The sequence below is a fragment of the Alligator mississippiensis genome, chromosome 5 (assembly GCF_030867095.1).
Source record: "Alligator mississippiensis isolate rAllMis1 chromosome 5, rAllMis1, whole genome shotgun sequence".
NCBI lineage: Eukaryota > Metazoa > Chordata > Crocodylia > Alligatoridae > Alligator > Alligator mississippiensis.
In genome coordinates, this window is record NC_081828.1 from 181,648,842 (window position 1) to 181,663,520 (window position 14,679).

The following is a 14,679-nucleotide window of genomic DNA, read 5'->3' on the forward strand; positions in this document are numbered from 1 at the left end:
TTTAGAGTGTTGGATACTTTTATTTAAACAAGTCTCATATTTTTGCCTGAATTAAATGGTACTGTGATATTATTGTTTATGGAAGACTTTTTTTTTTTTTTTTAATCTCCAGTGATCCAAATTGGTGGAAAGGTGAAACACATCAAGGGATAGGTTTATTTCCTTCTAATTTTGTAACAGCTGACCTTACTGCTGAACCGGAAATGGGTGAGTAGCACTACAGTTATGCCAAAGAATATGCAACACAATGCTTCCAGTTTTGGCCATTTTGCCTGTACATACAGGCTAAGTACAGACAGTCAAAAAGCCAGAGACTGAATCGATTCAGTCTTTGCAGATTAATCTAAGCTGCATCGGTGGAACTGATAAGCAAGTGAACAGGCATTCATTTTTTATTCCAAAAATGCAGCCATATCCCTGCAGTGGTTCAGGCCAGAAGCCAGGGGACACTAGAGCATGTCTTCCTGCTCTGCTGGAGCAAACCGCATGAGCCAAGGCTAGCGTGCAAGGTTGAGGGAGATGGGAGGTGGCTTGCAGGGGAGGTTAACTTGAATCTGGAGGGGATCTGGGACAGGAGTTAAATAAATCTATTTAACCTAAATCAGTTAAGTCTGATAAACCATCAAGGTTTATCTTAAACTGGTTTTGGCCATTTTGAAAGCAGTTTGTGTGCACTGAACTTCTGTCTAGATAGATAGATAGATAGATAAGAAAAGGACAAAAATACATGCAAAAGAATTAATATTTACTACAAATGATGTGATTGCTAGAAAAGTGTGTGTGTGTGTATACACACATCATATGTGATAAAAGGTAAATAAAAAAAAATTCTTGTAAGGAACCTCTGGTGGTTCAGTGTCATAAGCTGCCGACAGGTTAAAGCACCAGTGACCATTCCTTTCTTTTGAAATCATCTTTGTGCTGCATTATGTTTAATACTTGACCAGTGCATAATTTCCCTGGGTGGAAGCCGGCTTGCTGGGGAATTAAGTGTTCTTTTGACAACTATCATAAACCGTGGTTTTATGGTAAGGCATTACAATAAGGCATTTATGATAAGGAGTTTGAAAAGATAACACTGTATGGATAATAGGTCTGAAGTTCTTTGGATCCGAGGTATCTTTCCCTGTTTTTAGGATTGCTACCATATGTGCTTTCCACCATATGTTGGGTACTTTGTATGTTGTTGCAAATGTATTGTACAACTGGAGTAGCCAGGCCCTTGTTAATTAAAAATGTTTTATTCTAACCTGCTTTCCCTACGGTGTCAACCCCCTTCCCCCCCCCGCTGCAGATTAACAGCACAGCAAACGCCTGCATGTGTGGCGCGTGCTTTTTGTGGCGCCAGAGATGGGTCTGCTGTGCCACATACTGCACATGTACACCTGTCAGCCTGCCCCAGAACTCTTTCCAGGCTGGATCTGCAGGGTCAGTAGCATCTGAAGTGGGTCCAATGGTAGGGGGCCAGAGTGACAGCAGGTTCTGTCAGACACTGGACAAATGAAGTCTGTATCTGCACATCCCTTGCTAGGTCCCTGCAGCAGACAGCCATGTCCAAATCCAAATTCTGTAGCAGGCCATGGCCTTCCCCCTGCCCCCACGCTCCAGCTTCCATTAGTTCAGTGGGCTAGATGGAATAATTCCATAGGCTGCATCTAGCCTGTTGACCGTACACTTGAAGTAAGGGGCCTATGAGAGAGAAAAGTTTATAATCAGATATTTAAATGTTTGCTTAATAAATTATTCATGATGGGGCAGGATGAAGGTTGCATATGCAGTACTGAGTGGTGTTTCTTAAACTGAGTACTTGATTTATGGTGTTAAGTTCTTTTAACGTTATTCCTTGTGTATTAATTCCCTGGGATATTTTTTAAACTGGGAAAATAACCCACCTAACTTAATCCTGTCTCATAATATCGACAGCCAACATGTCTCAGCAGTGGGAACCCTGGTTTTCTCAGATTAAAAAAAACCAAACAAACCCAATTTTTGGATAAACCTATGGCCTGAAGGCTGGATGCAACTCACAAAACCCATGTGTACAGCCTGTCATTGGCATGATCTTGCCAGCATAGTTCCTGTCAGAGCTCCCAATGAACAGTGATCTCTCTGAGCTCAGCTGGCTGTCAGCACAGGCTCTGGCTAGAGCCACTGTCCATGTGGTTTGGGTCAAGAGGGTGAATGCTGCTGCCACCTATCCTGTCTTTTCCCCTGCTGCTTAATTCACTGTGTGTGGAAGCAGGGACGAAGAGGGTATAGCCCTCATCTCTCTCCTGGACTGTGATCCATGTCTGATTTTAGTGATTTGTCACAGGCCAGCTGGGCACTGTGAGTGTGTCAGTTTTATCACAGGCCAACTGGGCTGTTTAATTGAGTTTTGGATCAAGGAGGCAAAGTTAGGAGTGAAGTAAAGGCACTATAGTGTGTGTATTATAGCTTACACACACACTACAGTTAACAGAAAGATAAATGTGATAAGCAGATAATGCAGTATTAAAGAGCTAATAGTAAATAATAACAACAGATAGATCAATTCTGTCGCAGGCCAACTGGGCACTGTGAGGGTATCAGCCACTGGGCTGTTCAAAACAACAGATAGACATGGGTTGGCAACTTATCGATAGTCCCTCGATGCCAGGTAGGTGTCAAGTGATTCCAGTGAAGTCAGGCATCCCCGATTGAAGCTGTCAGAGGTTACTGGGGAAGATCCCTTGATCAGGATCTGATCCTCACTCGCACTGGCAGTCCGGGGTCCGGGCATAGAACAGCAGTGACCGTTCTGTTCCCTTCTTCCTGCTGGTCACCTGATGTGTGCACTTTATGTACCTAGTCTTATGTTAATCTGTTGGCTTTAGAGCCACTCACAATGTTGCCCTATAGCTGTTACCCTATGGGATTGAAAGGTGTTAAAAATTATCATAAAAGGTTACTACCCAAACTCGGGTTTATCCAATAAGCAAATTGATGCAGCACCTTTAGGTTTGAAATTGACATTGCTCCGCCTAAGCCCCAACCCCTTTTAGGTTTCATTTGAATATACTTTCTTGGGACGTGCTTTCTTGGAATGTCTTGGGTGTGCCAGGCAGTTGGATCCAGTTTTCTAGTGCTAAAGTTGAACCCTGAGCAGAAACGGTTAGGTCAGCTAATCTCGCAGCTACAGCTTTGCCTGTGGGGCCCAGTCAGTTCCACAAACAGTTAATTTATCATTTTGGTTAAACTTATGACAGACAAGTTACATTTGTGGTTTACAAACTTACAGGCTTTATATTAACTAATATTACCTGTTTAGGCAAAATACCAAATGCCTCCAAGAAGCATATATTATATTTATTGCTTATTAATCCCCCTGATTCTGGCTGTTACAGTGATTGGCCTCATTTTAAATGTTGAGTACCACCATTTGGGCTAACAGAATAACCGATGAGAGTAATAGGTTGGAATACCCTTCATGTGCCCTCTACTGCTGGTCTAATGAGGCTCGTGGGTTTAGTAAATATTTGTTGACAGCAGCATTACAAGTGGCTAGGCTCCAACTGCATGCAGTTTTGGCTTTGTCCTTCATTTGCTGCACACAGCACTTCTTCAGCTTAAAGAAATGATGCAGTGAGTATAACTAGAGATCTTTTAATCATTGTCAGCTGGCAGATCAGATTGGCTGGCAGAGGGAAAGTGCATACATAGGGGTTATATGTCCGAAGTATGGTAGAGTAGGAGATGTAACTGCATCTTTGTTATACACTGAATAACTGTATAAACTAATCAGATTCTAATGATTTAAAAAGAGAACTAACACTGGTTACCACATAGGCATCCATGCAGGTGCACCTTATTTCACTACTTTGGTGTCTCAATAAGTACTCAAGGACCAACCCCCTTGAGACCTAAGGATGGAGAAGACCTGATCAAGGAAAGGGGAGCCGTCAGTGCCCACTGGATGAAGCATTTTGAAGATCTTTTTAGTTGAAAGACTGCTGCTGATGAGAGCGTTCTCAACTCCATCCCTCAATACCCAGTCAGAGATTATCTCAGAATCCCTCCAACTTTTGACGAGGCAAGGAAAGCCATCAAGCAGATGAAGAATGGCAAAGCACCTGGAGCTGATGAAATGCCCACCAAATTCTTCTTCAAGTAGGGGGGAGAGGAGCTCACATCACACTCCGTGCCCTTATTCCTCTATCCTAAGGATCTGGAATGATGAGAAAATCCCTAGACAGCTTCGGGGATGCCATGATTGTGATAATCTTCAAGAAAGGAGACCAGTCTGATTTACGCAGGGATTGCCTTGCTGTTCACCACGGGAAAGATTATTGTGAGAATCCTCCTGAATAGTGTCCTTCCACTTGTTGAAGAGCTGCTTCCGGAATCTCAGTGTAGATCTAGGGCATCAAGCGACACAATTGACATAAATCTTCACTGCTCACCAGCTGCAGGAAAAATTTTGGGAACAACAAACCTCTCTACATGGCCGCCTTTGACCTCACAGAAACCTTCAACTCTCTCAACCGAAAAGTGCTTCAGAGGATCCTTCTGAAGTACGGGTGCCCACTGAAATTCATCATCGTTCTTCGCTTGCTCCATAAAGGTATGTGAGTAGTGATTCTTGATAATGGATCTATTACAGATCTTTTGAAGTTAAGACAGGAGTTAAGCAAGGCTGTGTCTTTACTCCAACACTCTTCTCGATATTCCTTGCCACAGTGCTACATCTGATCACAAACAAGCTTCCAGTCAGGGTGGAGCTAAACTACCAAATGGATGGTAAGCTGTTTAACGTCAGCTGATTCTAAGCCAAAACCAAGGCCATCCTGACCTCAGTCATCAAGCTGATCCAGTAGGCTGATGGTGCTATAGTGTGTGCTTGCTCAGAAGCAGACCTTCAGGCAATTGTCATCTTTACTGAGGCATACAGGAAAATGGGACTGACACTTAACATTCAGAAGACTATGGTCCTCTGTCAACAAGATCTTAGTGGAGCTGGGGTCTGATTATTAATTCAGATTAACTGTGAGACTCTGGAGAATAGCCGATTTTTAAGGAAGGCTATCAGCTGATACTGATTCAATTTCTGATGCTCCTGGGAGCTTGAAGAGTTGTGTCCAGCTGGTAAGTCTGTTGTGGTGGAAGGGGTGTTGTGGGGTGGGAATCAAGGCCCCTGCAGTGAAGGACTAGTATGGCAGGGGCTGGTATAGCCGGGGCACAGAGAGCCACTGGATGGAACCGTGGCTTGTCCGGGAGCGGGGCCCCAAGGAGAATGGGGAGCAGCTCCAGCTGCTGTGCGCACCCCGGGAGGGCATGGGACAGCAGGGGCAGGCTGGGGCTGGCGCTGGGCTCTTCTGGGGGAGGGTGGGGTGCTGTCCTGGGCTATGCTTGGGGCTGGCAGTGGTATCACTGGGAGGGAGCTATGGGATGGGCTGTAGCCACCCCAAAATTTGCTGTAGCCCCCCTATAGCCTCCCTCCCAGTGCCATTGCTGCCTGCCCCGAGCACAGCTCCGGTCCCAATTTCTGCTCCCCCCTCCCCCCCCCCCGCCCCCCTCCAACATGCTGGGAAGAGCCCACTGCAGCCCTGGTTACAGCCTGCAGCAGTAGGCTGCCCCACCCACACCCCTCTGGGAATTGGTATTCCCTGTACCTCGGAAGGCATTTCGCGGTTGGCTGACATCAATGAAGAAATCCAACATCACCTCAAATGTGCAAATGCAGCTTGAGGATGCCTGAAGAAATGGGTATTTGAAGATCACAACATCAGATCCGAAACCAAGCTCATGGCTTGTCAAGCAATCATGGTCCCTTGACAGCTTCCTGTATGGAGCTGAGGTGGACAGTGTACAAGAGACGCCTCAAGCTGCCAGAGAAGTACCATCAAGGCTACCTGCTGAATACCCTTCTAATTCAGTGGCAAGATGGACACACAAATATTACTGTCCCCCATCAAGCAAACATCACAAGCATTGAGGCGATGATTGATTATGCAACATCAACTTTTTGCTGGGCTGGCCTGGTCATCTGGGTGTGTTTGACTCAGGCTCCCAAAGCAAGTTTTATTCTGCTAGCCTCGGTCAAGGTGTATACTCAAAAGGAGGACAGAGAAAGCACCTCAAGGACATCCTCAAGGCCAACTTGAAAAAATCCAACATCTACATAAACTTATGGGGGACTGTTGCCCAGGACCACCCCAAGTAGAAGAAAAGTCTGTTACAAGGATCTTAGTCTTTGAAACCTCATAATGACAACAGGAGACAGAAAAACAGGAGCAGCAGAAATAGCGTATTGCTGACTGAATCAAGAACCCAGTCACCTACCCTGCATGGAAATGTGCCCAAGCTGCAACAGAATCTGTCAATCCTGGATAGTCTTAGTCACCCATCTTCAGACCCACAGATAAGAGAATCATGGAAGACAGTTATCCTTGACTATGAGGGATTACCAATGATAATGTCCCTTTCCTGTTGGATCTCCTTTCAAACCTCACGATCTTCCTGGAAGATGAACCTGGAATATATATCAAGTAGCAATCTGCAAGGGCCCTGAAACTTCTTGCCCATTATGTTTGACAGCCCAGCTGAGTTCCAGCCCAAATATGTGAAAAGTGAGCAGTCTTACTATGGAAGATATTACAACCTTAATAGGTATTCCTATCAGCCACCTCTTTTATTATTTTAGTTTGTGTATGTTAAAATATAGCTTATTATATTGAGGGTAGTTATTGACAGATTTTTCCCTGCATGTCTAAGTATATTTTCTGGTTTTCATCAAGAGGAAGTTCTGGCTCCTGAAAATACTCTTGGGTAAATTTCTGAGAAGCACCTACGTCCTAGTTTCCAAAGGGATTGTCCGTTTTTCTTAAGATGTTGGTTATCATTTCCGAAAAAGATGCTGCTGTTTTCTTCTGCACAAAAACAGTGTTAACATTTGTTAACCTTTATTTTTTCCTCAGTCTTACCTTATTACAGAATGTTATTAAAACATGTTTCAACTTGAAATAATATGTTTAGAGGTGCACTGATATATCAGTGCGATATCGGATCAGCACTGATATAAAGAAAATTGACTGTATTGGAAATCGGCCTGATGTGGCCAATAATTTGGCTGATAAATGGCCCATGCATGCGCACAGCTGCAGCGCAGCACGTAGGCAATGAGGAGCATAGCCTGGCAGCTTGGAGAGCTGTGTGCAGCTGATAAGTCGGTTATGGTGGGGGGAGGAAAGGGGGTTGGGGGGAGGCAGAACAATGACCCCACGGTGAGGGAGGGGAATGGGGCTGTAGCAGGTGCTGCCTGGGTGGGGCGGAGCATGGGATGGAGCCATGGCTCATCTGGGGGGCGCAGAAAGGGGCTGCAGCTCCGGCCACTGCATGCACCCTGGGAGGATATGGGGGGGCATGTGCCCCAGATCTGGGCGGGGTGGGCTGCCACTGCAGACTGGGACAGGAGCTATGCCAGGCTCTTCCTGGCATGGGGGCAGGGGGGAGAGTTTGGACTGAGGCTGCAGTCAGGGCGGGCATTGGCAGTGCTGGGAGTGGGGGCTATAGTGGGTCTATAGCAAACTTTGGGGTGACTACATCCCTCCCTCCGTAGTCCTGTCCTAGTGCTGGTGCCGCCTGCCCCAAGTGCAGACCAGGCCCCACCCCCCGCCCCACCCTGCGCAGATCCTGGGGCACATGACCTCGTGCCCTCCCAGGGTGCACACAGCGACCAGAGCTGCACCCCACTCCTCCCTCACCACAGGGGCCTTGATTTCCCCCCCCCAACAGCCCTTCCCACCCTCCACGTCTTCCACCACAACAGACTTACCAGCTGGACACAGCTCTTCAAGCTCCGGGTGTATCAGAAATCGGATTGGTATCGGCCAATATGCCTCTTTAAAAATCAGCTATCAGTATCGGCCCCTAAAATCACTGTTGGTCCACCCCTAAATACGTTACATGGACAGAATATTTTTACATAACATTTCTTGTGTGCAATTAATGTTTTCTTTTATAAACATGTCTGTGCTTTGCAGTGAAAGCTGAGAAGAAAACAGTACAATTTAGTGATGAAGTTCAAGTAGAGACAATAGAACCTGAACCTGAACCAGTTTATATTGATGAAGTAAGTATCATAAAAATACTGATTTTAGCATTTGATATGTTTAAACCAATTAAGTGCAACCTTTTGAGCCTGAGGGCCAAAGCCATTTCAAAATAATATCAAACAACTAGATTTCGGAGGGAAATAGGTTTTTACTTGTACTCTCATGTACATATATTTGCGCTTGCTCTGATTAGATTGAGGACCATTTCTCCAGTCTATCCAGGTTATTTTGAGTCCTAGCTCTACTTTCCAGTGTGTCTGCAACAGCACCCAACTTGGTGTCATCCTCAAATTGCTCTGTGCGCTCAATCCCTTCCAAATCACTTATGAAGATGTTAAACGATACCGGACCTAGGACCTCTGGGGAACCCCACTTGATACCTCCTCCCAACAAGATATGGAGCAGTGCCTTGCTTAGATTTCTCATAAGTTTCTATGAAACTGAATAAGAGAAGGTTCAACACTGCTTCCTAACAAAATACCAACTGAGCATGAAGTGATGACTTAGTTTCTCAGATTCTCCTTTATTTCCCCTATGTCGCTTGCAGGTGCCCATCTTGGTTGTCTTTTGCAGTCACTCTCCTCTGTCTTGTTCTCTGAAAAATGCCTCTGTTTCCTTCCCTTGAATCATAGATTCATAGATGTTAGGGTCGGAAGGGACCTCAATAGATCATCAAGTCCGACCCCCTGCATAAGCAGGAAAGAGTGCTGGGTCTAGATGACCCCAGCTAGATACTCATCTAACCTCCTCTTGAAGACCCCCAGGGTAGGGGAGAGCACCACCTCCCTTGGGAGCCCGTTCCAGACCTTGGCCACTCGAACTGTGAAGAAGTTCTTCCTTATGTCCAGTCTAAATCTGCTCTCTGCTAGCTTGTGGCCATTGTTTCTTGTAACCCCCGGGGGCGCCTTGGTGAATAAATCCTCACCAATTCCCTTCTGTGCCCCCATGATGAACTTATAGGCAGCCACAAGGTCGCCTCTCAACCTTCTCTTGCAGAGGCTGAAAAGGTCCAGTTTCTCTAGTCTCTCCTCGTAGGGCTTGGTCTGCAGGCCCTTGACCATACGAGTTGCCCTTCGCTGTACCCTCTCCAGGTTATCCGCATCCTTCTTGAAGTGTGGCGCCCAGAATTGCACGCAGTACTCCAACTGCGGTCTGACCAGCGCCCGATAGAGGGGAAGTATCACCTCCCTGGACCTATTTGTCATGCATCTGCTGATGCACGATAAAGTGCCATTGGCTTTTCTGATGGCTTCGTCACACTGCCGGCTCATGTTCATCTTGGAGTCCACTAGGACTCCAAGATCCCTTTCCACCTCTGTGCCACCCAGCAGGTCATTCCCTAGGCTGTAGGTGTGCTGGACATTTTTCCTCCCTAGGTGCAGCACTTTGCATTTCTCCTTGTTAAACTGCATCCTGTTGTTTTCTGCCCACTTGTCCAACCTATCCAGGTCTGCCTGCAGCTGTTCCCTGCCCTCCGGCGTGTCCACTTCTCCCCATAGCTTTGTGTCATCTGCAAACTTGGACAGAGTACATTTCACTCCCACGTCCAAGTCGCTGATGAAGACATTAAAGGGTATCGGTCCAAGGACCGAACCCTGCGGGACCCCACTGCCCACACCCTTCCAGGTCGAGACCGACCCATCCACCACGACTCTTTGGGTGCGACCCTCTAGCCAATTCGCCACCCACCGGACTGTGCAGTCATCCACATCACAGCCTCTTAACTTGTTCACCAGTATGGGGTGGGATACCGTATCGAAGGCCTTCCTGAAGTCTAAGTATACGACATCCACCCCTCCGCCTGTGTCCAGGCGTTTCGTAACCTGGTCATAGAAAGAGACTAGGTTGGTCAGGCACGATCTGCCCGCCACAAACCCATGCTGGTTTCCCCTCAGCATAATTTGCCCTGCTGGGCTCTCACAAATGTGAGCCTTGATAATTTTTTCAAAGACTTTACCAAGGATGGAGGTGAGACTGACCGGCCTATAGTTGCCCGGGTCCTCCTTCCTCCCCTTTTTGAAAATGGGGACCACGTTAGCCCTTTTCCAGTCCTCCGGGACTTGGCCCGTGCGCCACGAGCATTCGAATATTCCCGCCAGTGGCTCTGCAGTGACGTCGGCCAGTGCCTTCAGCACCCTCGGATGGAGCCCATCCGGGCCTGCCGACTTAAAGGCATCCAGTTCTTCCAAGTGACTCTGCACCACCTCAGGATCTACGTATGGAAGTCTGGCGCCTTGCTGCTGCCTCTCTACAACCCCAGTGAGAGACTTGTCGTGCCCCTCACTTAGGAACACTGAGGCAAAGAACTCGTTGAGGAGTTCAGCCTTGTCCCCCCTATCTGTCACCAATTGTTTCTGCCCATTTAGCAGTGGTCCTATTCCTCCCTGGGCCTTCCTTTTACTCCCAATATATCTAAAAAACAATTTCTTGTCCTTTACTTGGGTTGCCATCCTCAGCTCCATGGTAGCTTTGGCCCACCTAACTGCCTCCCTACAAGCACGAGCAGAGGAGGTATATTCATCTTTAGTGATCTCACCCTGTTTCCACTTTTTATGTGCTCCCCTTTTGGCCCTTAGGCTGCCCTGGATTTCTCTGGTCAGCCATGGAAGCCTCCTGGCCCCTTTCCCTCTTTTGCCTCGCTCGGGGATCGTCTTGCTTTGTGCCCGAAGGATCGTTTCCTTTAGGCACAGCCACCCTTCTTGGGCACCCATCCCATCAAAACTCCTACTCTGCAGTGCTTCCTTGACTAATCGCCTGAGTGCATTGAGATCAGCTTTCCTAAAGTCTAGCACTTTCACCCTACTAGTTACCTTACCCACTCGCCGTCTTATGTTGAATTCTATTATAAGGTGATCACTGTCTCCCAGACAGCTACCGATCTGGAGGTCCCCTATCATGTCATCTCCCGTTGCCAATACCAGATCCAGTATGGCATTCCCCCTAGTGGGACCATGCACCTCCTGTGTCAGGTGGAGGTCCTGTACACAAGTTAGAAACCTGCGTGAGCGATGGGACCTTGCTGTCTGCGTCTCCCAGCAGATGTCCGGGTAGTTTAGGTCCCCCATGACTACCGCCTCTTTAGCTTTTATGGTCTCCGAGAGTTGCCTCAGGAGCCCCGCATCTATTTCTTCCCCTTGGTGTGGGGGTCTGTAACAGACCCCTACCACCAAATCCCTTTCTCCTTGCCCCCCATGTAGCCTAACCCACAATCCTTCTACTTCCTCAACCTCAGATTCTGTCTTGATGAGGGTTGATGTGTATTGCTCACTGACATAAAGTGCAACCCCCCCACCCTTTCTTCCCCGACCTGTCCTTTCTATACAATCTATAGCCCTCAATATGTACCGCCCAGTCATGGGATGAATCCCACCAGGTCTCTGTTAGCCCCACTAAGTCATAGGTGTTTAGTGCAAGCAGGAGCGCTAGTTCATCCTGCTTGTTCCCCACGCTCCTAGCATTAGTATATAGGCACTTGAGCCCTTCGACTGGTGCCTTTGCTGCCCCCCCACTCCAAGTCCCATGGGGCCCATTGTTTCTTACCTTCTTGTTTCTTACCTGTTCTGTAGTGCTGGCCTCCCCATGGCTTTCAGGTTCCCAATGTTCTCCTTCTTCAGGCTGGGCTGTCCTTGTGGGTGCCACATGGTTTGGTGGTCCACAGCTTCCCCTGCCCTCGTACTCCCCTCCCCCGATGAGCCTAGTTTAAAGCCCGCCGGAGGAGATCCGCCAACCTAGAAGAAAACACACGCTTACCTTTGGGGGACAGGTGAAGCCCATCCCAGCTGAGCATGTCCCTCGTCGTGATGTGCGGGTCATTGTCCAGGAAGCCGAAGCCTGCCTTGAGACACCACTGCTGAAGCCGCCAGTTGGTCTCTCTGATGCAGTTCTCCTGCCGTCTTCCTCGTCCGGTCACTGGTAGGATGGAAGAGAAAACCACCTGGGCACCGAACTCCTTCAGCACGCCACCCAGAGCACAGTAGTCCGCCATCAGGTGATCGGGGGTTCTCCTGGCCGCATCATTAGTACCCACATGGACTAGGACCATGGGGTAATAATCGGTGGGCTTGATCCTGGCCTGGATTACCTCCGTCACATCCCGAATCTTTGCTCCAGTGAGGCAGCATACCTCTCGTGCCGAGGGGTCCTGGCGACAGATGGGTCCTTCCGTACCTCTCAGGATGGAGTCTCCTATGACGGGCACTCGTCGCCTCCTCCTCTGGGTCATCGTGGATCTCTTGATCTGTTTGGAGTGTGAAGAACGTGGTGTTTCTTCTTGCCCAAGGGTGTCCTCCTCCCCTTCCATCTCCTGCAGGGTCGCCAGGGCCTCGTACCTGTTCACCAGTTGGACTGGAGAAGCTGGTACCGGTTCGCTGCGTGCCGCTCCGGTCCTGGCTGTGACCGTCTGCCATTCCTTTCCTTTGGTGCCTGGGCCTGCAGGGAAAGGAAATAACTATCAATTTCATCCTCCACCTCCCTGATCCCCCTCAGCCTGCTAACCTCCTCCCGGAGCTCCCTCACCTGCGCCTCCAGAGCCCTAAGACGGGCACCTACCGGACAGGTGTGGGGGCCCCCAATCTCTGCCCCCCCCGGCCCTGCTGGGGATACCTCACAGGCCAGGAGGTAGGGGGACACCAGCTCCCCCATGGGCTCGGTCTGGGTGGAGGCCTCAGACCTGCCCCGGGTAGCCTTGTCCCCCTGGGCAGAGGCCCTAGCAGTACTCCTCGTAGACACCATTCTACAAGCTGCTGGTTGTAGACCTGCGCGGTGTCTACGCCCAACCCCTACAGAAGTCCCACTCCTGGCCCTCCCGGCCCGCCCGCCGGCGCGAACGCCCGCGCAAACGCCGGCGTGCTCCCACAGAGCGCGCCTGTTTGCGCGCTCTGTTCGCGCCGCGCAGCTCAGGAGCACGGCTCCCTACCGGCTTAGCTGTATGGGACCCGGGGGGCTTCCCCTCCGGATCCGGCTCAGCTGTGCCGGGTCCCTCTGCCCCACTTACCTTCGGGGGATCAGCTGCTGCTGCCCCCGCTGCCGATTCCTCTGTTGCTGCTGCTGCCGCCGCCGCCTCCGGTCAGTTGGTTGGTAAGAAGGGCACACGTGCGTGCGGGACACACGTGTGCTGCCTCCTCTCCTTCCCGCTGCTGGTTCCCGAGTCCTTCTACCTTGATTTCCATTCTAAGCTACCTCCAGAATTCAGACCCTATTTCAGTCCACCTATGTTGTTCTGCAACACGCCCAGGTCTTTCCTATGTCTCTCTTCCCTTTATGTTGCTCAGAAATATCTTTGCTCTTGAAAATTCCCTATTCTGTCTCTTTCTCTTGAAACACCCCCTTCTCTACTAGGGTCCTACCACCTGCTAAGATCAAATGAAGTGGGGCACCTTAAAATCAGTTGTCATTTCTCCCCTAACTTAATAAGTGACATCTGCCTGTACTGTCATCCTTAATACTTTCTCTCCAGTGAGCCCCCTGTGCTCCTAGGTTGAACGCAGTGGAAAAGCACAGCTGATGCAGGCTAACACACTGAAAATGTATATGGCCAGCCCTCATCATGATAGCATGTGCCTTTTGCCCACGAGGAGAAAAGCCTTAAAGGGACAGCAGCCCAAAGTTATTTTTAACTCTTTTGTTTTCCCCTTCCCTATGTTTGCGGGGGGTGGGGGAGCTGTTGGGGGGGGGGATATATTCAAGTTAAAAATTTCCCTTTTGATTTCAGAATCATACTGAAGAGTGTCACTTATCTAAACTCTTATTCTAACTTTTGATATTCATCTAAAATTCTATGTAATTTATGTGAATTTTTTAAAGACATTTGTGCTCAGCTGCCTCCTTTTCTGAGTGCCTGTATAAAAGATTGCATCCAAAATCAGTTAATCACAGAACATTATATGCAAGCACTTGGCGTTCAACCATTAACCCCCTTCTCTTCCCCCGCCCCTCCAAAAAAAAAAATAAAGATGCTTTACAAGAAGCAGTAGCATAGTAGTTCATCTCGGCTTCTCAGTGCCTTTGTAGATCCAGGTGCTCCAGCAGGGCATTTTGGAACTCTTTTTCTAAAGATGATTCAATCAGGTATTAGATAAAAGCACCAAAAAAGCTCCACTAAAGCGCCCGATCTATACAGATGTTGGGGAGCCGGGTCCAAATAATGCGCTGCCTCTTTGGGCATGCGCTGGGCACAGCGTGGAGTGTATTGACTTCAAAGTAAAGTGCCATTTTTTTAACATCTGTAAGCAGCTTGTGTGCATTGTTCAGATACTTTCAAATTTATTCCACTAGGTGGTAGCATTGCATATGTAACTGAGGTAGAATGAACCAGAAACTACTCTCTCTAAACAAAATTCTAAGGAATGTTTTTTCATTGGAAGACTTGTAGGCTACATTTCACTTTATGAATACCAATTTGATTATTTTGTTGCCTTTTTCTCTTTTCATTTCTTTTTCTTTCTTTCAAGAACATGCATATGTGCTTTGCATATTAAAATTCTGTAAGGCAAGTGATAATCTTTTGAAGCAAGCATAAACTCTAAATATTTGTAGGAAAACAGTTTTCCTGCTCTTCTGCTTGTTACGGATTTTTTAATTGGATAACGTATGTGGTTGGTACATACTG

At 48.2% G+C, this 14,679-nt stretch overlaps 1 protein-coding gene across 2 annotated transcripts in view; it reads left to right on the top strand.

The window, feature by feature from the left end:
• Window positions 1–14,679, top strand: part of STAM (signal transducing adaptor molecule) — a 71,354-nt gene that overhangs the window by 36,162 nt on the left and 20,513 nt on the right. For both annotated transcript variants that reach the window (XM_059729056.1, XM_059729055.1), the window contains exons 8-9: window positions 113–207; window positions 8,001–8,089. In XM_059729056.1, the coding sequence (XP_059585039.1) occupies window positions 113–207; window positions 8,001–8,089 (184 nt within the window). The remainder of the gene's footprint in view (window positions 1–112; window positions 208–8,000; window positions 8,090–14,679) is intronic.